The 26,281-nt window shown below is 34.0% G+C and overlaps 2 protein-coding genes across 4 annotated transcripts; one reads left to right on the forward strand and one right to left on the reverse strand.

The window, feature by feature from the left end:
* The first annotated feature begins 2,076 nt into the window (after positions 1-2,076).
* On the forward strand, positions 2,077-5,714 carry LOC121256589 (benzaldehyde dehydrogenase, mitochondrial-like). Of its 3 annotated transcripts, none has more exons than XM_041157433.1 (11): positions 2,077-2,197; positions 2,739-2,876; positions 3,025-3,167; positions 3,257-3,410; positions 3,522-3,751; positions 4,218-4,307; positions 4,425-4,598; positions 4,688-4,825; positions 4,950-5,087; positions 5,172-5,233; positions 5,316-5,714. In XM_041157433.1, exons 1-11 carry the CDS (start codon positions 2,134-2,136, stop codon positions 5,587-5,589), a joined length of 1,605 nt encoding a protein of 534 aa, XP_041013367.1. In that variant the 5' UTR covers positions 2,077-2,133; the 3' UTR covers positions 5,590-5,714. The 3 variants fall into 3 exon arrangements, with proteins under 3 accessions (XP_041013367.1, XP_041013369.1, XP_041013368.1); XM_041157435.1 differs by lacking the exon at positions 4,950-5,087 and adding an exon at positions 5,127-5,146 and having other exon boundaries at positions 5,186-5,233; positions 5,316-5,618; XM_041157434.1 differs by lacking the exon at positions 2,077-2,197 and adding an exon at positions 2,215-2,510 and having other exon boundaries at positions 5,316-5,617.
* An 11,233-nt stretch (positions 5,715-16,947) lies between these two features.
* LOC121256391 (probable xyloglucan endotransglucosylase/hydrolase protein 33) lies at positions 16,948-18,536 on the reverse strand. Its single transcript, XM_041157178.1, has 5 exons — positions 18,172-18,536; positions 17,986-18,086; positions 17,675-17,883; positions 17,077-17,584; positions 16,948-17,032 (listed from the first exon to the last, which is right to left on the reverse strand). Exons 1-4 carry the CDS (start codon positions 18,398-18,400, stop codon positions 17,188-17,190), a joined length of 936 nt encoding a protein of 311 aa, XP_041013112.1. The 5' UTR covers positions 18,401-18,536; the 3' UTR covers positions 16,948-17,032; positions 17,077-17,187.
* Positions 18,537-26,281: the final 7,745 nt, after the last annotated feature.

The following is a 26,281-nucleotide window of genomic DNA, read 5'->3' on the forward strand; positions in this document are numbered from 1 at the left end:
GATATTTGACATCAATTATTAGTATTGTTCATCGAGTTCTAATCCGAGAATCCGGATATATCTAGACCAAAATTCGGATTTCAACCGGATCAGATTAATCTGGATCAGATTCGGGCCGAATCCGGATGAATCCTGTTTTAAAAATCTGAAACCCGGTTTCCGGGCTGTGTAACCGTTTTTTCTTTTTCTTTTTTTCTGCAAATGCTGAACGTCTTTCTCTGCCTTCTGTCTTCTGAAGCTCTGTCAGGTGATGGGATTTGCTACTTCAATTTATTGTACGGTCGGTTTATTCAAGTGTATGCTATAGCATGTTAGTAACATCTTTTTTTGTAGTTGTGAGCTCCTGTAGTAACGTCTTTCTTTGTAATTGTCGGCTCTTTCATTTCAGGTGATGTGATTTGCTACCGGACTTTTTGTACGGTCGGTTGATTATAGGTTGTGCAATAAAAAAAATAAGATATGATATTAACTAATTAGAAATTATTTATTATATTTTACTTATAAATTTATTATTTAATAATACATTATGAGATGAGATGAGATGATAAGAAAATGATAAGAATTAGAATGATGAATAGATTTTTTATCGTGAAAAATATTTACCCACAATATTTTTTAAAGAAGAAAACTATTGTGTCCACTAATTTATCGCTCTACTTGACTTGACTGTTTGGAAATTTTCTTTATTTAAAAATTATTAAAGTGATTTTAAGTGTATTAATATATTTTTTTTATTTTTTAAAAATATTTAAATATATATTAAAAAATATAAATAAAAAATAATAATAAAAAGTTACAAAAGTAACTAACGATCAAAGTGAGCGGGCTGCCCAACTCCTTTTTAAAACACTTTACACAATAAGTTTTAAATAAGAGATATTTTTATAAAACACCTTATAACAATAATATTATTTTACAAAAAATACTCTTATTTTATAATATTATTGTGAAATTTATTATAAAAATGTATTATGTGTATATATATCATTACTCTTTTATAATTTCACCTTGGTTCTTTTTGCTGCTTGTATATCTCGCATACCTCTCGTGTTTTTGCTTTCTCACTCTTTACTCTGTGGAGGGTTTTTTTGGGTTTTGAAGAACATCAAAACATTAAAACAAACATAAAAAAAATAAAAAAAAAACAGTTACCTAGGTTTAAAACCTGATATCCAGACCGAGTGTATCTGAATTTTTCTATGCGGTTAACCGATTATCCAAATTTCAAATTGGGCCGAGAAAAAATCCGATCCAGATAAACAGGACTATGAACAATATTAATGTCATGCACAATATATAAATGGTAAGTAATAAACGACATTTTAAAGCTGTTACCTTTTTTAAACAAGGAGAATAAATTACTATACTAGAAAATAAGTATTAATATCTTGTTAGGGAATGTCTGATATTCCTTAAATGTCGTGGCGTGTAATTTTTAATTTAGTGTGGTTTTCTCTCATCTTTGAAAGAGCTTTTAAATTACAAGATATCATGTCATTAAAAATTACACTTTTAAAACATGACATCTCGTAATAAAAAAAAGATATTATGTATCCTTATTTTGAAAAGAGTAAAGCTATACACCACATTACCATTCTACTTTTATCTCACTATATAAGATGTGTCACATTTATCACAATTGACATATTTATCATTCAATAAAATGACGGTGTGATGTATAAAATTTTCCTTTCGAAACCTACTTAATATATCCCGAAACTACTTAATAACTATATATGCCAATGCTAATACTCTAATAAACACAAGCATTAAAAATTTAAATGTTTAATTAACTTCACGAGATCACGACATTAATTACCCACATCAACTCCAAATGGCCCATGCATTCCTCACCAACTCTTTAATTGTCCATGCAATAAATCCTACTCTCAAGTATGTAATCTCTCTAAATACATGCATTAAATCCTGCTTCAAGTGTTTAATTAGTCTTTATCTCTATTTGTCAACGCCAACTCTCCCTGCTTTGCAGAGCTCCACCAAAGGTTCATTAATTTCCCACTTGTTGCCGTCACGTTTCTAGTGCCATAACCCTATATATATATATGCATACGACCACGCATACGACCACACAACAGATACACACAGCTATTGCTTACCATTGCTAGTCGGAGGATGTGTTCTCTTCTCTCTCGCTCTTTAACTTCTCCTACTTCTTCTGCTGCTTTGTTTTCTAGAGGTAATATTGGTACTTGCCTCTCGACTTGTTTGTTTTTTTTCTTTTGTCGTTTTCTCTTTTGTTGTGATGCTCAACGTTTCGTTCATGTTGATTGACATCTCATTCGAATGTCGTTCCAAAGACAATACGATCAAAGAATCACAGGGAAGTTTTTCTTTTGTCAAAAGTATTGTCAAAACACTCCACGTCGGCTTAGTTGGAAAGACCTGTTGATCTTTCAGTAAGAATTTTCATGCATGTCGACTGACCTGCTGATGACCCAAGAAGTGCTGAAATATATTTTTGTGTGTTTGGATGGAGAAACTGTATATAGGTGAAGTCGTCGTGACCAATGAGAATTATGTTTCAAACATCCACAAGTTATATATTTTTATATTATATTCATTTCCTTCTCTCATTTGCTACTTGTCGATGCGGCCAACTGCTTACTTCCATTAGTATGATCTGTTGGTTTAGTTTTGCTAATCTTCACCGGATAATGATAATGGCATACTATGCCTGTTTGATTTGTAGTATGTAGGTAAAATATTTCTTTCTTCAGGTAGGAATATTGCTAGCCCAAGCAGAGGAATATCGAAATATAGCACTGCTGTCGCAATCGAGAATCCAGTCGATCCACCCGTTGAAGTAAAGCATACTCAGCTTTTGATTAATGGGCAATTTGTTGATGCTGCATCAGGTGAGATTTCCCAGCATTCATACACATCTTTGCTAGATATGTGCTACTTATTTGCAACCTCAACTTTTATGAAATGGGGCATCCTAAGACATTCTTTTTTTCGTTTGACATGTATTGAATCTTATGCTGTGGCTTCCTTCGGCCTCAGGAAAAAGTTTCCCGACATTGGATCCCAGGACAGGGGATGTGATTGCTCATGTTGCAGAAGGTGATGCTGAAGATATAAATCGAGCAGTTGCTGCTGCTCGCAAGGCTTTTGATGAAGGACCATGGCCAAAGATAACTGCATACGTAAATTTTCTTTATTGTGCTTCTAATTTTTCATCTGCAATTCGATGTCTCCGTGCTTGTGCAATTGATTTCTTAATTTATATCTCTAGGAAAGGCAAAGGATACTCTTGCGCTTTGCTGATTTGATTGAAAAGCACAATGATGAACTTGCAGCACTTGAGACTTGGGACAATGGGAAACCATATGAACAGTCTGCTAAACTCGAAGTTCCAATGTTGACACGTCTAATGCGATACTATGCTGGTATGTAAATCCATAGAATATAGTTCATCTTTTGCTATATAGATTTTGAGTGTTCTCTGCATTTTATCAATATTGCTGAGATTTATTAGATTTCTATGGCAAAACTTTCAGGTTGGGCGGATAAGATTCATGGTCTCACAGTTCCAGCTGATGGACCCTACCATGTGCAAACCTTGCATGAACCTATTGGTGTTGCCGGTCAGGTTATTCCATGGAATTTTCCTCTTCTCATGTTTGGTTGGAAGGTCGGGCCAGCATTAGCATGTGGCAACACGATTGTTCTGAAAACAGCAGAGCAGACACCTTTATCCGCACTCTTTGCAGCAAATCTATTGCATGAGGTAGATAATGAACGAAACTTCTGTTCTCTTCTATTTCATATTGGGGTTTTGATGTTTGATGTATTGTGATTCGAAGGCCGCTTCATTCGCCAAATCTCATGAATAACATCTGGGAAACTTCTCATTAATGTTTTATCCTTACATATGCAAGATTCTACCTCCTGTTTTCAAAATAAAGTGTCATTCTTTGGCTGAAAAAAGTAAAATTTCTACCTGCTTTGGCTGATAAATTCTTTTACATGATTGTGAGCGCTTGAGTGCATGGAGAATTTCTTTGAAGTGACCTTTTGTGAGAACTGGACCCGAAGCTTCTTGATTGGAGATACAAAGCCTCCAGCATCTCATAATTATTTGAACTGATTATAAAGCTGTCCGATGCCGTAGTTGAAACATTGGACAAGATAAAATGGGCAAATTTCATACAGGTCTCTTTATATTTTGTTCTGATTGTTGATCTTTGTGACAGGCTGGACTTCCTCCTGGCGTTCTAAATGTTATATCTGGTTTTGGTCCAGCTGCTGGTGCAGCTCTTGCTAGTCATATGGATGTGGATAAGGTGATTTAAGTCTTTGTGGTACTGCTTGGAAATCAGCAATGATAAGCGGGGATACCAAAAGTCTAGGACACATTCTCACGTTGTACTGATCCTTGCTTACATGCCCTCTCAATGCAGTTTGCTTTCACTGGATCGACAAGAACAGGACAATTTGTTCACGAATTGGCATCAAGAAGCAATCTTAAGCCAGTATCTTTGGAACTTGGAGGGAAATCCCCCTTTATCGTATGTGAGGATGCTGATATAGATAAGGCAGTTGAGCTAGCGCACTATGCCTTGTTCTTTAATCAGGTTTGTTAAAGAAACTGTTCTGATACAATGATGGGTTCACAGGAAGTTACATTTCATTTTTATTGATCATGATTTTGTGCAAAATGCAGGGACAATGCTGCTGTGCTGGCTCTCGTACATTTGTGCATGAGCGTGTATATGATGAGTTTGTAGAGAAATCAAAGGCTCGTGCTTTGAAACGTGCTGTTGGTGACCCATTCCTTAAAGGGATTGAACAAGGTCCTCAGGTGAGTTAGCAAAGCTCATCATATGTACTCGCTGACATTTATAAAATCCACCAATCATATCAGTCAATGTGACTGAAGATGATAGAATCTAAAAGAAAGAGTAGCATTGCTCTCTCAAAAACAGGTTAGCAATGCGCAATTTGAGAAGATCCTGAAGTACATAAAATCTGGTGTCGAAAGTGGAGCTACCCTAGAGGCTGGGGGAGAGAGACTTGGCAATAAGGGTTACTACATTAAGCCCACAATTTTCTCAAATGTTAAGGTATTTCTTTTGGTCATAACATCATGCATCTTTCCACAGAGATTGAGATATGGATACAATGAAACTAACAGTAATTTGTATCAGGATGACATGCTGATTGCAAAGGATGAGATATTTGGCCCAGTTCAGTCCATCTTTAAATACAAGTGAGAAACCCTGACAATTTCCAAGCACATCATGGTCTCCCTGAACTTCATTAGGAGCACTAATGTTTTTGGCTGATTTCAGGGACCTTGACGAGGTGATAAGAAGAGCAAACGCAACTCATTACGGGCTTGCTGCTGGGATCTTTACAGAGAACTTAGACACTGCTAACACTTTGACTCGAGCATTAAGAGTTGGGTCAGTGTGGGTGAACTGCTTCAACATATTTGATGCTACAATTCCTATGGGTGGGTACAAGATGAGTGGCCATGGCAGAGAAAAAGGAATATACAGTTTGGAAAACTACTTGCAAGTGAAGGCTGTTGTCACTCCTCTGAAGAACCCAGCATGGCTCTAATTAATTCAACATGCTTCTCTCCAAGTTGTGTCGTTCGCCAAAAAATAATAACCTCCAATTTCTAGGCTCTAGGGTATGATTGCATGAAGTTGATGATGATGATGATGATAAAGTCCTTGTTATTTTATCAACTGAGATTTGGGAATTTGTGGGTGTATGAATTTAATAATCAACTGTCTATATTTACATCGAATTCACTATTTTCTCATTTTTGTTTTAGTTTACGGAACTTAAATGATCCACCCAATAGCATGCCTCTACTCAGACTTTCACCGTTTCAGTCTGATCCAGCTATGGCCTCATGATTAGATCTTAATGAGTTTTTGCATGAAGTTGATGATGATGATAAAATCCTTGTTTTTTTTATCGACTGAGATCTGGGAATTTGTGGGTGTTTGAATTTAATGATCAACAGTCTATATTTACATCAAATTCGCGCTTTCCTCATTTTTGTTTTAGTTTTTACTAAACTGAAGGCTGCGTTTGTATGTTGAAATGAGTTGAGTTGAGTTGAGTTGAGATGATAAAATATTGTTAGAATATTATTTTTTAATATTATTATTATTTTGAGATTTGAAAAAGTTGAATTATTTATTATATTTTGTATTGAAATTTAAAAAAATTGTAATGATGAGTTGATATGAGTTGAAATGGATTAATGATTCAAACGAAGCCAATGATCCACCCCCAGCATGTCTGTACTCTGACTTTCATTGTTTCAGTCTGACCTAGCTGTGGTCTTGAGATTAGATTTTATTGAGTTTTGCTACTCGTAAGCTTGGTATGTCAGATGTATGCGACGGACTATAATGATAAAAAGAATTAAAACACCAATATTTTTTTTTTTAACATAGTGAGATCTACTTGAATGGTATATTTAGTTTGTCAAAAAATAGGGTTGCAAATGGACTTTTGCAAACTTGATTGCCTTTGTTCAAACAGTCTAGACCAATGAATCCACACCCCCCCCCCCCCCCCCCCCCCCGACCTTGGGCCAACATTCTCCAAATCTCATTCGCCGTAAATGAAGATGAAGACCAAAAATCCTAGCCCAAGGACCCCACTAGAAAGTTCTCCATCAAAGGGCATAACATAAAATGCCCTTTCAACCAAATATTATGGAGAGAAAACCCATGGCCATGAATCATATCAAAACTCTCTCATTTTAGATTTTAGTATCATAAACTGGATTTCAAACTATTTGCCACTACAAGACTAGACACCACTTGGGCTGAAAGAAACAAAAAATGCACAGAGGAAATCAGTAAAACCCAAGAGCTGCAACTTTCCGAGTGGCAGATTGTCTAGAGAAAATAATCTAGCTTAGAGCTGCATTCCACAAAAAACACCCCCCACACAGAGGCAAACCACCACTGCTAGACCATCTAAAGATAAACTACAATGAGGAAATAAGAAATGACTATTGCATCATTACAGCCTTATGCCATGACCCCAAAGGAAGAACGGTTCATAATTGGACAAAAAGATGCTTAACCATTGACCCAACAATAGGAGAAGCACTCGAGCACTCCTAGATGCCTCAAAAGCAAGAAAGCTTCATCTGAAAGGAGTTACCATCGAAGGCAATTTTGAAACTGTCTACAAAGCTCTAACCCATAAAGATTCAATAGAGATATAGCAAATTGCACCAATCATCAAAGCATACGCAACCATTGTGCAAGAAAACACCAATTGTGTTAAACTTTCTGAAGTTTCCGTTCCGCAACTCCATTTTGTTGCAGAGTTTTAACACAAGTACGTTCATGAATGATGTTGTGATCATGGAGATAGGTTTGAAATTTGTGGGAAATAAATTCTTGTCCATTATCAGTTCTAATTATTTGAATCATGGTGTTGAACTGATTTTGGATAAGTGCAAAGAAATGCATGAGATGGGTATAAGCCTCAAATTTATAACGCATGAGGTAGATCCAAGTAATGCGTGAAAGATCATCAACTAAAAAAGTAATGAGCACCACAAAGTGAAGAAGTACGATAACCACCCCATATGTGATATATCTTAGAAAATGCGATTAAAAGCAAAAATACTTTTATTAACATGAGAAGGAAAATGTAGCCTTGTGTGCTTAGAACAAGCACAAACATCACAATCAGAAATAACACAGGGATTATCTAAAAGACTAGGAATTATTAAGTGGGAAGGATAACCTAAGCGTTGGTGTCACAAGGTTTTTGTTCGTAGTAGCTTGTGTGGAAAGGGCCATAATGGGTTTGAGCCGGTACATATAAAGCCCATTGCAAGCTCACCCGCTCCAATTAGCCTCATCGAGTGCGGGTCCTGAAAAAAACAATTGGTAAAGGACAAGAAACAATGCAAGAATTATCAATAATATCCTGAGGGACTGAAAGGAGATTAAAAGTAAAGTAAGGGACATAGAAGACATTTTGTAAACTTAGGGTTGGAGTGAAAACACAAGTGTCGACACCTTCTATGTGAAGAGTGTGGCCTGTGGGTAACCGAACATGCCTCTCAGGAGAAGAAATAGAAAGGGAGATGAAGAGGGTTTGGTCGTGGCATATGTGGTCGCTGGCACCGCTGTCCACGACCCAGTCATGGTGGTTGTCGAAAAGAGGGGCGGAGGAGACGTTACCCACGAAGTTGGCTGAGGAGGTGGTCGGAGTGAGCAAGTTGAGCAGCTTTTGGTAGAGGTACGACGATAAACTAGGCACCAGCGACGAGACTGAGGAGGTGTAGGCGTTGTTCATGGCAAGTGATAAACCAGAGGGTGGTTTGTCGAGTCGAAGGGCCGCGGCTTGGGTCTTGCTTCTCGGTCTGGTGGGTAGCCGACGATCCGCCAGCAACGGTCACACAGGTGGCCGGGCTTGCCACATTCTGAGCATCGGAGGGTGGTATTCATGAGATTGTGGCCATGGGCGGCAAAAGCTATCAAATCCGATGATGGTGATCAAAGGTGGAGGAGACGCTGCTACTCTTCCTGAAAAAGAATAGAAAAAATTTTGGCGATGGGGGGAAGGGGTTCCATGGCAAGAATCTATGTTCTTAGTTGTAAGAAGGAGTCATTGAGGCCAAGCAGAAATTGATAAACACGTTCATCCTCTGCTTGTTGTTACAATTCTTTGAGATCATTGCTTTGTTGTAAATGGCTAAGTTCATCCCAAATTTTTTTAATCTGGTTGTAATACTCATGAACAAAATGGGTGTTTTGGTCAAAGGATGACAGTTCACTTTTGAGATGGTAGATACGGACATTTTTGTCATGACAAAAAACTGGATTGAAGATCGAGCCAGACTTCAGGAGGGTTGTTGTGAAATTTAAGGGAATTGACGATGTAAGGACTGATGGAGTTTAGAAGCCAGGTAAGGACCATGTCCTTTGTTTGGTTCCATTGGGTGTAGTCGGCAAAGTTGGGATCAAGTGGTGGGAGAGTGCTATCAACAAAACTTAATTTGTTCTTGGCGTTAAAGGCACGGGTCATGGCTTGCTGTCATTTTGGAAAATTATCCCATGTGAGAATGCCAGAAACAAGGATAAAACTAGGAGAATCAGAGGGATGGAGGAGGTACAGGGAGGAAGAAGGGTGGTGAGGGTTTGAAGAAGAGGTCATGTAGGCAGTAGAGAGAGGAACGTGGTTAGGCTAATATCATGTTAAACTTTCTAAAACATGAACCTTTTTATTTATGGAATATATTTTTACAATGAAAGAATGACAAATAAATAGATACATGAGGCTAACCTTTCTATGGTAACAAATAAAGTATGAAAAGAATGTACAATGGCTAATTTATAAAATCATGGTGTTGCTAATTTGGTGCTAAGTGTGATCCTGTCAATCAACTGGAAGAGTGCTTGTGCTTCTTTAGTGCAAACTCAACTGTGCATGACTGGGCAAAATGGGTTGCATCTCTAAAGAGTAATGATAGATACAACCTTAGGGTTGTCTCGCATAAGCTATTTGAAAAAAATGGGGCCTACTATGAACGGGTCTCACTTTCTTTCAATGGTATGCATGAGAATTACAAGTTTAATGCCTATTTTCCTTTCGAAAATGGAAAATAATTATCCGACCGAGAAAGGCTACCGATGGTGTGTTTTTTTTTTTTTTTACCTTAATGGTTAAGGAAATGTTTTTAATGTTTTTAATGAATTTGTGATTTTTTTTATTTTTTTAAATGTTTAAAGGGATTTAAAAAATGCTTGAAAAAAATCACACAAAATAAAAAAATATATATATTTTACACTTATCGGTAGAAAATGTCGAGACCACCTCTCAATGACCCTAGCAATCCCCTTGGAAAATAGTTTATGCACTCCTATCACCTTGCCAATTCTATCCTCTTCTATTTTCCATAGAGGAAAGGACCCTTGACACATCCCCTGCAATTGCCTATCTAATTTGCAGTGTGTAATACTGTCTTTGCCCATATTTGATTACGGAGAAAAAAAATAGCTACCTTTATCTTAGGATTGCCAACACTATTGTGGATTATACAAAATGTGGATTAAGATTATAGATCTGGATTTGGAAAGTATAGAATTTCTCTTATATATGTTTAGGTAACAGATATATGAAGGTTGATAGTGGTAATAATAGCATATAAGTAGTAGAAAGAGAGGGGAAAAGGTCTTGTTTAGTAGAAAGAGAGGGTAGGAATGGTGGTGGAATTAGGAAAAGGTCTTGTTGAGTAGATTGGGAAAAAAGATAAAGGGAGGGGAGTGGTAGGTTGGGGAAGATGGAGAGAAGGAAAAACTATCTTTGTGTGTGTGTGAGAGAGAGAACAAGGAAGGAAAAGAATGGGTCTTTACAGCTTCGTTTGGATAGTCAGATGTCGGTCTCGTTTGGATAGTCAGATAAGATTAGATAAAATGAAATGAAAAATCTGAAAATAGTAATAAGATGGTTTGTAAATAATAGTGAAATAATTTGAATTAAGATTTTTATTGAGTTTTGAGAAATGAGAATATAAAAAATTGAATAAAAATATCATAATGTTAAAATATTGTTAAAATATATTTTTTAATATTATTTTTATTTTAAAATTTGAAAAAGTTGAATTATTTTTTGTGTTTTATATAGAAGTTTGAGAAAGTTGTAATGATTAAATGAAAAAATATGAAAGAAAAATTGAAAAGTGTTTATGCTTTATGAGTGTTTGAATATTGAGATGACATGTGATGAGATGAGACCAACTACATATACAAACGGGGCCTAAATGAATGAGAAAGATCTCAAGGAGGAGAAGTGAGGGTAGGTGGAGAGGTGGTATTTGAAGGAGGAACAAGGAAATTGGAGCTGAACATTTGCAAATAGGAGTTAAAACACAAAACTTTTCAGTTTTTTTTTCTTTTTTCTTTTATATAGAAAAGTTCAAATTTTTTTTTTTCTTTTCTATTCAAGCTTCATATATACATATATCTATATATTAAACAGTTACAAGATACAAGAGTCTAGAGGGTGGGAAGCTCCAACAATTATCTCCAAACTAACTAATTCAACACAAGAATAGAAGAAAAAGCGGGATCTGAAGACAATGGCTCCTACCTGTTTTCCACAAGGGGAAGCTGCTTAAAATGATTTTTTTAAAGTTCGATAAATGGCTACGACACTACTGCGACTAAAAGTCGTAATAGATTGTATTGTACTGCACTTTGATCATCCATTTTGGTTGAAAGAAACATCAACTTCCTTTTGCTCACAATCTTTGTTAGGATAACCAGTGATATAAGAAAATAGCATTCGGTAGATTGTTTGATATGCAGGCGAACAAATGTCAGTAGCTGTGAAAGTGCATGGGAATTATGCACCACTACTAGTGGGAAGACGTTTGTTGGATCTACAAGATCCAAGGCCACTGATCCCATTTCTGCCGAGCGTGGAGACAGGACACGCACGGTGATGCTATGATGTGTGGATCTCACGCTACCCGAGTGGATGCGATTTTTCCAAAAGATAACAGATCAGCAACAAAGGAGTCTTGTGGAGCCACACGTAATGGTTGAAAGTGGCTGGAAATCAGTAGATTGGCTCATCTTAGTGTTATTTTTGAAAAACAAAAAGAAAGATCGGAGAAATGCCAGTCAAACACGTCGAAAATATTGGAGGGAAAGAGGGGAGGAGGAGCCGAAGCTCCCACTCCCCCTCTAGACGATGGAGGAGGATGTTAGGAGATGGTTTTGAGAGAACTTTTTGAAAGAAGAGAGAAAAATCTTGGGGACAAATGGTTGTCGTGATTGCCATTGCGATTATGATGACTTTTGACAATACGTACCAACGAATGATTCTATATAAAAAAGAGATATATATATATATATATATATATATATATATATATAGAAAAGTTAGACAAGAGGCCCTTGTAATTCTTGGGATTTGATTTTTAATATGATATTTTTGAGATATGAATTTAGGTTTAGGATTATATATTAAAATAGTTCTGTGTGATTTGATTTGTAAACAAATTACTTCATATATTGTAATTTTGAACTTTTTATTTTATGTGTTTTCAGTTTTGATCAAATCAGTCCCTACGTTAATAATCTGTCAATTTTACAGAAGCACCAATCACCTTAATGTCACTGTTTTCAGGTGTGACTGCCTGAACATAAGACCATCTTTCTTTACCTGTGAAAACACAATAAAATGATGTCACAATCAAAAGAAAAGAACGAATCTCATTCAGGAAACAGCATGGCATGTTACATAGAATGAATCTGATTCATGTATCTTTTGTGGCCAAACATGGAATTCACCTTCCTTGCACAAATGAACATGGACCAGAAAAGTCTCAATCCCAAGCTATCAGACATGATCCACCATAACTTTTATGTATTTAGTAATTAAGTTGTGCTTCTGTTGCAATAAAACTTCCTTAAAACTCTCTCATTACAAGTCAAAATTATGGGCCTCCACTATTAATAAATGTGTTTATATCCAAATTATTTTCATCCGACAACAAAAGAAAAAAAACAAGTACTGCAGCGACTGCCCAACCGTATAGGCTTTTCCTTAGGTTTCGTTTTGTTACTTTAGATGAGATATTTTATTAAAAATTAAATAAAATATTATTATAATATAATTTTTAGTTTAAAATTTAAAAAAATTGAATTATTTATTATATTTTGTGTGAGAGTTTAAAAAATTTATAATAATTATATAAAATGAGATGAGAAAAATTTATATTCTCGTCCCATGTCACGGGTGGTTGTTCAATGTTTTGCATGTACTTGATTTATTTTCAAAGTAGTTTGGCATGTACTAGATTCTCAATTCCTTAAAATATCTGTATTAGCTGCTTAAAAATTTATTGAATAACCTAATAAATCTGAAATTTAAGCTATTACTTAAACTCGACTTGAGGGAGCACATGATGAAGCTTTTCGACGTCTAGGTTTCTTCGGTCCGATTTCTAGCGAATAGAGTAGTACTACTATGATCACACTTAGGTAGCGATTTCTAGTGAATAGAATACTACTATTTGAGATTTTATATTTATGTTTATATTAAAAAATGTTTAAAATGATTTCTAAATGATTTCTATATTCTTATTGTTTTTTATTCACGTGTGAGTTCTTAGAGCATTGGTATTGGTTTCATCAAAATTATCTCTAAAATTTGATGAAAAGTATATGATTTTTATAAATTCAAAACTTTCCTAACCATAACTCCACATTGAATTAACTATTGAATTCATCAAAATAATAATATAATATTATTTTTTTAATAAAAATATTTTTATTTTTTTCATATTTTACAATTACATTAATCATACGTTAATTAATAATTTAATTTGATTCTTACATTATTATTACAAGACCGTTGGAGATTAAACGTGAATAAAAAAGACTTTTAGAGATTAAAAGTGAATAAAAAATAGATTTGATGAGTGAATAGTAACCCTTCAAATTTGAAGAAACCTATCCATTTACTGTAACTCAAAGTTTTATACTTATATTTTTTACTAATCCAATGCAACCCTATTTTGATGAAATTTATCAAATTTTATATTTGACTAGACTTTTGATGAAGTCAATACCAATGCCCTTAGCGCATCATACATTGAGTAAAATGATAAAATACAGTGAAAATATGAGGGAAGGAATTAATTTAAGTAAATTGTAAAATACAGTGAGTAAAATGATAAAACTGAAATTGAAGGAGTAAAAAGATGCTCCAATAAAATTCAGAGGCTTATTTATTATTATATAGGGGAACTGTTAGGCACCGAGAGGTGGTCCCGAGAGTTCTGACCGACGATGATAAGTATAAAATGTACTTTTTATATTTTTTATATATTTTTTAAGTATTTTTAAATCACTTTAAACATTTAAAAAAATAAAAAACTCATTAAAAGTATTTTTCTTAACTATTAAGTAAAACAAATAATAAAAAAAATCAGATCGGTAGAACTCTCGGGACAATTTATCGGTTGCTTAAACATCTTCCTTTACGTGGTACGTAATCCTATTCCTATTTCATTACTTTCAAATTAAAGTATTTCATATGAATTATTTGGACCAAACAATGTTAAGTTAAAGTATTTTTGCGTAGGTTTTATGTACTCTAATCAAAATAATTATTTTATATTAAAAAAATACACAATCAATCAAATTAATAAAATACACATTAATAAAGTATACAGAAATATGCAAAAGAGATATCGAGTAATATATAAATACTAGCCGTTATATAACGTGCAAAGCACGTTTACCCATTTGTCTAATTGAAAATGATGTGTCTAAAAAAATAATATGATGTGTAAAAAAAAATATGTTTTTCTAAAGAAAAGTAATTAGTTAATAATTTAATACACAGGAGCAGAAAAATAAATTTTAATAAGTATCATAATGATAATAAAACGTTACAATAATATGAGTAATATGAAAATTAAAAGATTTTAGATATTTTAACAATAGTTTTCTTAGTAAAAGATATGAATTGTGTAAAATTCAACCACAATACTCAATGATCCAAGGAGCACTGAAAAAATACAGAATCTTTTATTTCTATATTATTCTCATATTTTTTCATCATTAAAGTAAGTCTCTTCTATTTTGAAAACTCCAAAAATATTATAATGGTAGAAAATCATTTTTATCTAAATAATTTTAGTTAATTAAGAATATTATGAGATTTAAATTAAATTACAAACTCTAATTATTTATATGATTTTACTCTCTTAAAAATATTTAACAAAACTCTATCATTTATTTAATGATAAAAGATTAATATTTTATAAATTAAAGTTGAATTTATATTTTAATTATTTATTTTAAGTTAGTTTAATCTCTATTGTTAGATCAAATCTGGAAATTAAAGATGAAGAGTTTTGATTTAAAATCTCAAACCCTAACTTTTCCCCTTATTTTCCCTCCTCACTCTCTCTCCTGCCTCTCTCTAGCCGCACGCCCCTTTCCCTCTCAATTTCTCTTCTCCTCGGCTCCTCCCAGCGCCACCGCCCGTCTCTACCACGCCACCATCAAGTCCAGTCACCGGCGACCTTCCTCACGCCAATCTCGTCCTGATAGACCTCTTTCTCTCCCCCCACAACAGGCCGAAGCCCATAGCCCTCTCTTCCTTTACACGCACGGATTTCTCCCCGTGCGTGGTGATTTTGTGATTAATGTGGTGATTTTGTGATTTGTGAGGTAATTTTTGTGGTGATTTTGTGATTTGTATGGTAATTTTGTAATTTTTGTGATATTTTTATAGTAATTTTATAATTTATGTGATGATTTAATGATTTTGTGGTGATTTGTGTGATGATTTTGTTAGGGATGCGTATGCATATAGCGCTGTTTATTATTGTTTATGTAGCACAGTTCATACTGTAGCTCTGTTTATTACTGTATCGTACACTGTTTATTACTATTAGTACTATAACACTGTTCATTACTGTAGTACGTTCTTTACTGTTCACATTTATGCCACTTTTAAGTTAAAGAAGATGTAAAAAGCTATTTTACCTCTCTATTTTGTCCACTTTGTTTGACCGCTGGTCAATTTTTTTTTATTTAGTAATTAAAGAAGTAATTTTAAATATATTAATATTTTTTTTATTTTTTAAAAATACTTAAATATATTAAAAAAATGTAAAAAAAAAACTTTACACTGGGTGTATCGCCCAATGGTTAACATGGGATGGCATAATAATCGCATCCAAAGAAGATATATATTTCGATAATTGTATAAGGAGATAGAAATGCTAAATGCTTCGAAGATGTGTTCCGAAATCTTTTTTTTTATTTATTTAGTGATTAAAAAAATATTTTTTAATAATACTATAAATTTTTTATTTTTTTTATAAATATTTATGATAATTAAAAAAATACATAAAATAAAAAAAATAAAAAATAAAAAAGTACTTTTTACCTGTTCGGTAGACTTTCCGGCTACATCTTTCGGGAGACGTAGAACTGCTCGTACGGAGAAGATGATCTGTATTTACGTGCTGTACTGATGGGCCAGTCACTTCCGTGGACTTTTCAGGGCCGCATCAGTATCGCAATAATTACTTTCTACTCACTTCTGTTCCCATTTATTACGAGAGAGATAAATAAAATAAAAATATGAAGTCATGTAATGTCAGATTAAGATATTGTTTAGTTATTCAAATTTCAAGAGATAAGATAAGAATCATAAGATATCATAAATTTATATCAGAATATAATTTTTATTTTAAAATTTTAAAAATTAAATTATTTTTTATATTTTATTTAGAATTTCAAAAGAATCATAATAATTAAGTCAGATAAAAACTTAAAAACTCAAAAATTTGAAATTTAAAAATATTATATTTAAATATTAAAATAAGAAAAAATAGATTGAGACTGTTAATAAAAAAAAATGGGACCCAAAGGTATCAAGATATCATGCTTAAATAGATAATAGTTATTATATTTTTAAATCGATGTAGATAATTATTATCCATATTATTTATATAATAAGATTTAATTTTTAATATTAGATTTTTAATTTTTTTTCTAAATCAAATTGTATCATCTAATTACTTTTATTAAATAGGTTATTCACCGATGCTTATAATTAAGATTTACCATGCAATAAATAATCATTATGATGTCGCCTGAAATTTGTTGTGTCAGTTGAAAAATAAAAGAAATATATTATGAATTAAAATTCAAAAAAAAAAAATAGATACATCATATGAAAATTGTGACATCAACATTAAAAATTATGAATTCTAATATTATTTGTATCTATTTTAATAGAAGAATTATTACATATACAAAAAATAAATTTATAAATTGATGTGATTTTATATAATATATAAGATCTACTTTACATTAAAAGTAATTTTATAATTTAACGTATTGTATCAAGTTACGTCAATTTGTAAATTTATTTTTATATAATTCTACAGCTAAATATTTATCTTTTAATAGTAAAAAAAAATGGTACAATTGTTATACAGGATTTTCATATATGAAGCTACACACCCTGCATAACGTTTTTTTTTTATTATTATTTTATTTATTTGATCTGCTTGCGATGGTTTCTTTCATTTGACGTGAAAATGCCTCTACTGTTGTTATTTACTTCCACCCCGCCGGGGGGGTGGGGAATGAATACAAGATAAAATACCCAAAAGATTGATTCCTTTCACTTGCACTCTGGTGGGAGGACTTTGAATCTGGATCTATCGTTACAATACGAGTAGAACATAAGCTTCCGTCTAGCCCAGTTCATTGCCTCAAGCTGCTTCTCCGATAGCCTTACAAACTCAGCTCCCTCAACTGGGTCGGAGCTAGAAACACCGGCCTTTGAACACGAAGAAACTTGCTCTGTTGGATTCAATATGCACCCACTCAGTTTCATATCTGCAAATGAAACCACAAAGGGAGCATATTTATAGTTAACTGGGTATTTTCCTCCATGAGTCGCCCACTCCGATCCATCCCAAATCGTTGCGTAAATCGACATTGGTTTTGATGGATAAACGGAAGAGAAGCCGCTGTTGCGTGGAAACTCTCTTACAGGTATGTTGTCCACCAAAAACCTGCATTCATTATATATATTTGGGACTACTGTAAGATTAATTGGTAATCAAACTCTCTGCGTGTGTTTGTGAAATTTTGTTCTGCCTTACACTATATGATGATTATTCCAGATGATGCTGTATTGATGGTGCTGCTCTGTAGGGTCAAACCAGAAATAGAATTTCTCTTCTCTTCCGGTGCTGACACTTCCATTAGCGTAGATATTTGTTTGGAGGACCCAGTCATTTCTTTTGTCATGACCAAGCAACTCGATGTCAATTTCATCATGGTTGTGAGGGTAAGTATCTGCATTTGACAACTTCCAATTCCCCTTTTTTGTCAGTCAGTCTATCTATACGAGCTAAAAAAAATTCATGCATTTTAATTATACCATTCAACCATGGATGAAAAGGCAGCTTACATAGAAGGCTACTACAACTCCAGGAGAGAGGCCGGATGGCAGCTTAATTGCAGCACTGAAGAATCCATAGTAATATTTGTTTTTGGAGACCATTCCGGATCCTGTAAAAATATAAACAGATGGACATTACAGAAAGTTCCAATTTTAAATGCGGATGGTAAAATCTTGTAAAAGGTGTGATTTTACCAGAGGACTTGTCGAGAGCAAGGCTGGCCATGGAGGCATTACTGAGCAGCCGGATATTTGAGCCTCCAAAGAAGTTAGAAAACCCTTTATCGATGGAGACAGGAGGGAAGTAATCCGTCAAATGCGCGACTGTTGGAGGCGTGTAAGGTCTTTTAAGCGAAGAGACCATTAAAGCCATGCAAAAGATTAAGAGGCCCATGAAGAGCATTTTCTCTTGCAAAATTGCCATGCTTTAATTTGGTAGATGGATGAACGGATGAACGGAAAAAGTGGAACAGAGTGGGCTATTTATTGGGAGGATTTGGGTTGGTTCGTGATCTTTTTTGCTTAGTTGTTACTAGCTGGCTCTGATCTATGTCCTAGAATATGTATTATCTTTTTCCGCGTTGATCATTTTGGATCTTAAATGACAAGGAAAATTGAGAACATTCATGTGGGTATGATTCTGAAAAGTATGGCAGTGCCAGTGGGGCTGTGCCTATTAGCTACCTAGTGGCGTGAACAGGACAATTAATTAACTGCAATTGAGATTGATTTGGTACCGAGAGAAATAGATATAAAATTATTCTCAAATTGATAATCATAGAAGAGAATCTATACCCATTTAATGGATGGTACTAATACACATTCTACCTCTAAATATGTACCTTAACTCGTAGTTAGTACCGAGTGGGGAGTCCATATGCATAACTCAAAGCTGCAGATTACGGATTACGTATGAGTTGGGTTGGGTGGACCAAAAGGAGAACAGTTGTTTTGTCTGTAATGGAGAGAGCCTGTATGCCAATATCGTTGGCTTTATATATGCAAAGCATCCACCACCATTGCCGTCTGGGACTCTGGGTGTTTTGAGTGAAAGGTATATATATATTTATAGATCTTTCAATCCTGATTGAACGGACCGGGTTGTGAAAAGTGAAAACACCTGAAACCGACTCATCTGTCCGAGAATCTTTTTTGTCTATAAAGGAAGAAAAGTTCGTTCATAAAAAAAAAAAAAAAGGAGAGAGAGAGAGAGGAAGTGGCGCTGACTACAAATTGTCTCCTTCCTCTCTTATTTTCTTGTTCTGTTCACTCCAACAAAATGTCTGTTTCGAGGTAGTGGCCAATCTGCCAGCAACTTTTTAGCTGGCTCTGAAAGTTGCTTGATATGACTGGTAACGATAGTGGCTGCCATATAATGCAAGGAAAGTCCATGGAAGCGCTTCAACTTTTTAGTTTGGGTAGTAGATTATAAATTTTTATTATTTTTTTTTTTCACTTATTTTTTTATTATTATTTAATATTTTATTATTATTTACAAAATATCAAGTCACTTCTCTATCTAAATGTAACTAATTTAGATATCAAAACTATTTCATCTTATTATTATAATTTTTATAAATTTATACATAAAATATAATAAATAATTTAATTTTTTTAAATATTAAAATAATAATAATATTACAAAAATATTTTAATAATATTTTATTTATTTTTCATTTAAAACTATCGTATCTCCGTCAAAACCCCACCTAATTTGTACCGTACTAATGGTTCCACCTACCAAATTTCTGCATGACCCGCATTTTGATTTTTCACTTTCAAATTGGTTAATTGTAATATCAATAAGCTGATTAAACTTATGATACAGAAATGATTACGTGATATTTAAACATTTTAAAAAAAATAAATATCATTTTTTTTATTTAAATCTCAAGTTTTGAATAACATACTATCATTTTAAAACAGAGTTACCAAAATAGTTATAATAAATATTTGTATGTATATTGTTGCTCACGAAGAAAAATGGTTGAAATTTGAATCTTTCGTACCAAAACTGATCAAAATCCAACTGTCAGAGATAACTTATTAGGGATGTAACCGGTCCGGTTTTAGACAAAATCTAGGACCGAACCGATATGTAACGATTTTGTATTTTTTAAAACCGATTACGCACCGGTTACCCTCCTAAACCGGTACTTCTGGTTTTACCAGTTTTCAGTCCGGTCCGATCCGATCCGATTTTTTGATTTTTTTAAAATGTAAGTTTCACAATTTGTCATTAAAAATTTGTTTTAAAAAAATGATTTAAAAAAATATGTTTAATACTTTTATTAATATATTAGACTATTAGTATAGTTATAAGTTATATATTAGTATTAGTTATAAACTATATATTTAATATTAGTATTAGTTATAAATTTTTAGTAAAAACTTGTAGTATTAATTATAAGTATAACTATAGTCATTAGTCTATATTAGACTATTAGTAGTAGTTATAAATTTTCAGTGATTTAGTATTAACATTTTATGTAATAATTTATAAATTATAATAAGAAATTATTTCATATATGAATATATATAATTATATATAAAAATTTCACATAAAAATTTATAATTATACATAATATATAAAACTTATATATATTAATATATATAATATTTTGTATAAAACTTATATATACAATAATACAAATATTATTTTTTATATATATTTTTTATCAACGGGTCCGGTCCGGTCCGAAAACTCCTAAAACCGGAACCGGACCAGACCAGTTCAAAACCGATAAAATCGATCCGGTTCAGTCCGATCTAGACCGGTTTTCCGGTTTCAATTTACACCCCTATAACTTATAATGATTACATAAGTTTGAGTTGGAACCTAATAAGTAATATGATACGTTGCACAAATTAACTCTCTTGGCCCTTAAGTGGACATCTCTAACTAAGGCATTACTTTCAAAGTTGAGGTTTCTTAGAACCTTAAAGACACCGATATGTCACATGATTGTTGTTGAGAAGCTGGAAAATGGGGTATATTGTATCATTCAATCTGAATAATGGAAAATGGAATCAGAACATCAACATGTGCCCAAACTCCAAAGGAAAGAACAAAGCTTGCACCCCTTGGTTTGGATCGAGTTCCTTAAAGTCTAGCCAAATCCACAAGCAGATCGAAAATAAATCTTTTGTAGGATTTGTGTACTTTTCTTCTCCGTTTGTAAAGTGTTTACAAAATGGCCAACTGGCTTCATGATTGTGTATTCTCCTTTTCTTTTCTTTTTTTCAGATTTTTTCGTTATGTTAGATCGGGAGGGGGACTTCCAATATGGGATATGCATTTAACCACTGCTCGCTCATTTTTTAAAATTTAATAAAATATTTTAATTTAAACTCTTTTGTTACTATTTAGAAAATTTTAAAATATTCTAAATATTTAGATGAGTCCTTAACAACTGCTCGTTGCTATGCATTGTACCTCACCGGTAGTCTTTTGATATCTAGCTGATACAACCTTCATATTTTGACTAGTGCGTGATGTCACACTTACACAAAAGAAACTGTAGAAATTGATAGAAGATAAGCAGCTCAATTAGCTCAGTTTGGATTGAGAAGTGATCTTAACTCATCACATCTTATTTCATTTTATCATTACAATTTTTTAAATTCTCACACAAAATATAATAAATAATTCAACTTTTTCAAATTTTAAAATAATAATAATATTAAAAAATAATATTCTAATAATATTTTATTCAACTTTTAACTTTCTTCTCAACTCATCTCATCTCAACTCACTATCCAAACGTCATCTAAGAGGGTAAGTAACCTCTCGAGAAAGAGATAAGATTTGTATTGAGATAATTGTTCAAAAAACCCTACTTGGATCAACCCTTGAATAAAAGGTGGAATATCCCTAACAGTTTCCACAGAGCATCCTCCCTCCTGACAAAACCCTCCCGTTAGAACACCTTGCCCACAAGGTGTGGGTAGGCTTCCTTCAGCACGATGTAGGGCTCCCATGTCGCCTCCTCCATCTACTGCCCTTGCCAGTGGATCAGCAGCTCCACCACTGGTAAATTCTTCAGCTTCTTCATTCGTCTTGCTAATACTTCCTCCATTTTTGGCTTGATTGTTCCCTCTGAGTCAACTAGTGGTAGGGTTTGTAGTTTTGTTGTACCCTGCCCCAATTTCTTCTTGATCTGTGAAATATGGAATACTGGATGAATAGTTGATGATGGAGGTAATTCCAATTTGTAGGCTACCTCGTTGATTCTTTGTAAAATTCGATAGGGTCCATAAAACCTAGGAGACAGCTTGGGATTGTGTCAACTAGTCATTGAGTGCTACCGATAGGGTTGAAGCCTTAAGTAGACCCACTCCCCTTCCTCAACCTGTTGTTCCTTCCTCCTTAGGTCAACATACCTCTTCATTCGATCTTGGACCCTTTGGAGATTATGTCTTAGCAGTTGCAGGATCTGATATCGAGATCTCAAGTCCTCATCCACAGCCTCTACTTTAGTGGTTCCCGAGGTGTAAAGAAGTAGTCTAGGAGGAGCATAACAGTATAAGGCTTCAAAGGGGGTAATACGTGTAGAAGAGTGATAGGTGATGTTGTACCACCACTCAACTACAGGGATCCAGTGAGCCCAAGTTTTAGGTTCGTCACCCACAAAGCATCTTAAGTAATTCTCTAGGCACTTATTCACTACCTTACTTTGACCATCAGTTTGGGGATGGTAAGAGGTACTGAGGGCTAGTTGTATCTCCTGTAGCCTAAAAGGTTCCTGCCAAAACAAGCTTGGAAACACACTTCCTCTGTCAGAAATAATAGATTAGGGCATCCCATGTAATCTGTGGATATGTTTAACAAAGAGTTGTGCTACTATTTTGGATTATAAGGGGTGAGTTAAGGGAGTAAAATAGGCATACTTGTGACACACCCAACCTCTGCTTGGGATGAAATGAAGACTTAGAGTGTCGGAACATACAATACAAGGTTACATATTCCGTACATGACAGTTATTATGTAATGCATCATAATATACAATTAGTAGCATGCAATAATCGCAGAAAAAATAAAGGTGAAAGTATAACTTATGCCAGACTAACTAAAAAATCACAATTTATTAGTGATCATCAAGTTCAAAGTACAAAACGTAGCATAATCTTAGTATAACTAAGGGTCAAAGTCAAATTATCTATTTCATGCGTTCTAAAGCATGAAGGACTTGGGCTATAAACATCAGGATTAAATCGAATCTCCTCTCAAGGTCTGGCTCCTCCTCAATCAGTCGGATCCAGTACTCCATCTAGCTCATCCTCCTCGAGACCTGACACAAGGGGTGAGATTTACTCGAAATCTCAGTAAGTTAAACAATCAACGTGCACAAAGATAAATTAAGCATGAAGAATGATAAATATGCAATGCATGAAATGCAGAAACATCAGTATGCATGCATCCCATCCAGATTCCTTAACATTTTCAGAGAAATGGAGACACATGTTTTCATTCAATGAACATTTTTACTTCCATTTTTTAAAACATAACTTCATCATAAACTTTCATCATTATTAACAATTCATATAACATCATAATGTGTGGTAACGTCACAGTTTTCAATATGCACTGTGAGTACCTGCCGGTGACCGTAGTACAACTCATGTTGAGACTACATTGTCTATAGACTTATTCTCAATGCATTGGTAATATAACATAACATCATAACGTGTATATCCACCAGCATTAGGTGTCATAACATATTGACTTTGCTTTGACATTCTTTAAAAATAATCCATTCAAATCTCGTTGACAGTTCTTTGTCAACCCAAGAGTTACCACTCCATTCTTAAACACTCCAGATTGGACAGATGAGTTTCAATAGGATAATTCTCCATCCTAGCCTTTCGGGTCGTGACAAAAATTATTTTCATGCTATACTTGAAAAATGTTTTTATGATATGTGCATATCTGGTAAGCTTTATGCAAAAATGACATTAATAGATGCAATATGTAAAAGTGGTGAAAAATATCACACGTCATGTAAGTATATACTCAATATATCATATAACATGAAATTTTATGCTCAAAATGATAATTGAAATATGTAAACATTTATCAATAATTCATAAATAATCTATTAAGGTGTAAGTCAGAGGCCAACTTACAAACTTCTTGAAAAATTGAAAAATGTCGTAGCAGCTGAAATCAAGTATATACTAAGTTAGGATTAATACTACTATGGATGAGGTTCAAAAATAAATATTTACAAAAATACCCCTAGACTTTCAAAAATTGTCATTAAGGCCCTAAATTTTCACTAATTGCATATGAGCTCCAAACTTAACCAAACTTCATGGACTTCATATTTTTGGCATTCTAATACCATATATACCCTTGGATTTCTAAAAATCAAAGTGAAACTTGCTCAAACAATCCCAACCAGTAGCATGGACTTTAGTTGATACATAAGTGTGTTTTCAACTATTGATTCTTATGAATGCATGCATCTGAGATTTTATTTAATCACAAAAAATCACTAAGGTCTTTAATGATATGATGAAGGCTAATTATTGGATAATCAATTTTATCCCAACACTTAATCATGGCTAAGAATCCTTAATCACCAACTTATTCAAAACCAATACATGCTTTGATGATCAAAACAAGATAGAATTAAATCCTATCATGGCATGCTTTTAATCAAAAATTAAACCTTCCATAATCATTCTAAGACAATAATAAATCATATAAAATCATAGTTAAGGCATGTCATAGCTAAATTTTCCACTTAAAATCATTTAAACATTCAAACCATCTTTTAATGACCCGATTTTGAACTAAGCATGATGTTCTTCTCTAAACTTCACCAAATCTCATACCAACACTTAAAAACAAAGCTTGACATGCAAAATAAGATCAAGAGCAAGAAAACTTATAAATTTCGTGGCCTTCAAAACTTTCAAGACAACTTTGCTCAAGAACACTCAAGAACTCACCAAAAACCTACTCGATTTCACTTTATTACTCTCTAAGGGGGAGAAGTGCTCTCAAGACTCAAGAGAAAACTTGGAGTTGAGGTGCGGAGGAAATGAGGAAGTGAGGGAGGTATTTATAGGTGGCCAAGGGGGTGGAGACATTGGCTTTGGTTCAAGGGGATTGGTGGAGGTGGGTGGTGTGTAAGAAGCTGAGTTTTCCTGATTTGCTTCCATCAGCTTATGTCACCTTGTGCAGGGGGAATAGTGGCCTGAAACCACCATGATTTCCTCCTTACTGTGGCTACAATGGTCCTACAGAGGTGGCCAGGTCATGGGGCATGGATTAGTCAAAAAAAAGTCAGACAAACCACCTATACTGACCAGCGGGTTGAAGTGGTTTCACTTGGCAATTTTTGAGCTTAGGTTTTGGGTAGTCTTTGGTGAGAAAAACTGAGTCAAATTTCTCATGATGGCCATGGAACCTCTTGAGGATTGGGTGGTGATGGAGGTGGCATGAGGTGCTGGCTCAGCCAAGGCAGATGGTTGGTTAAATATGAACCCAACCGGTTCCCACTCAACTAGCCTAAGGGTGCAATCGGTTTGGCTTCTTGGTTTGGTTTGTGAAACCAATTTTGTCCAAGGATTATTCTGGATTTGAAGGGGTCTCATGAGGTATCTAAGAACCATATTATCATTGAGGAAATGACACAAAAATATTGGGCATAAGGGCAAAACAGTCCATGCACTCAAAGGGGATACACATTAGCCGATTGATGAAGTTTTGGGGTTTGATATGTCATTTTCCTTAATGAGGTTTATCTAGGGTATTAGTAAGGTCTAAGTATGATAAAATAGAATAATAAATCAAGAAAATTTTGGATTAAAAAATTAAGACGAAATTAAGTTTAAAAACATGGCATAAAGGTCACTAACATTATGTATGATTATTAATGGTCTTAGCCAACTTTCAAAACTTAATTTAGACATTTAGGATATGATATGGGCTTAAGGAGACCCATGGTATGGTGTATTGGGCTTTCAACTTGAATAGTCAAATAAACACAAATATGGCTTTGGGCCTTGTGGGCTTAAAATGGCCAAGTGTGTGGGTTGATGACTTATGGGCTTGAATGAGAGGAGGCCTCATTTCCAGATTTTGAGGGTTGAAAAGAGACTTCAAGATCCACTAAGATGGGCTTGAAAGGGATTGATTTGGCCTAATTGGGTCATGGGTCAATTCTACACCAAGTTTGGCCCAAAGACCTTTAGCCTTCCTTATGCTTGGGCCAAAGTTAGCTACTAAGTCTTGAATTCCCTAAGGGCTTGGTTCAAGGCTTCTAAAGTTAGGCTCATGAATGTTCTAAGGTCC

This window comes from Juglans microcarpa x Juglans regia, chromosome 3D (genome assembly GCF_004785595.1).
Source record: "Juglans microcarpa x Juglans regia isolate MS1-56 chromosome 3D, Jm3101_v1.0, whole genome shotgun sequence".
In the NCBI taxonomy this organism is placed as follows: domain Eukaryota; kingdom Viridiplantae; phylum Streptophyta; class Magnoliopsida; order Fagales; family Juglandaceae; genus Juglans; species Juglans microcarpa x Juglans regia.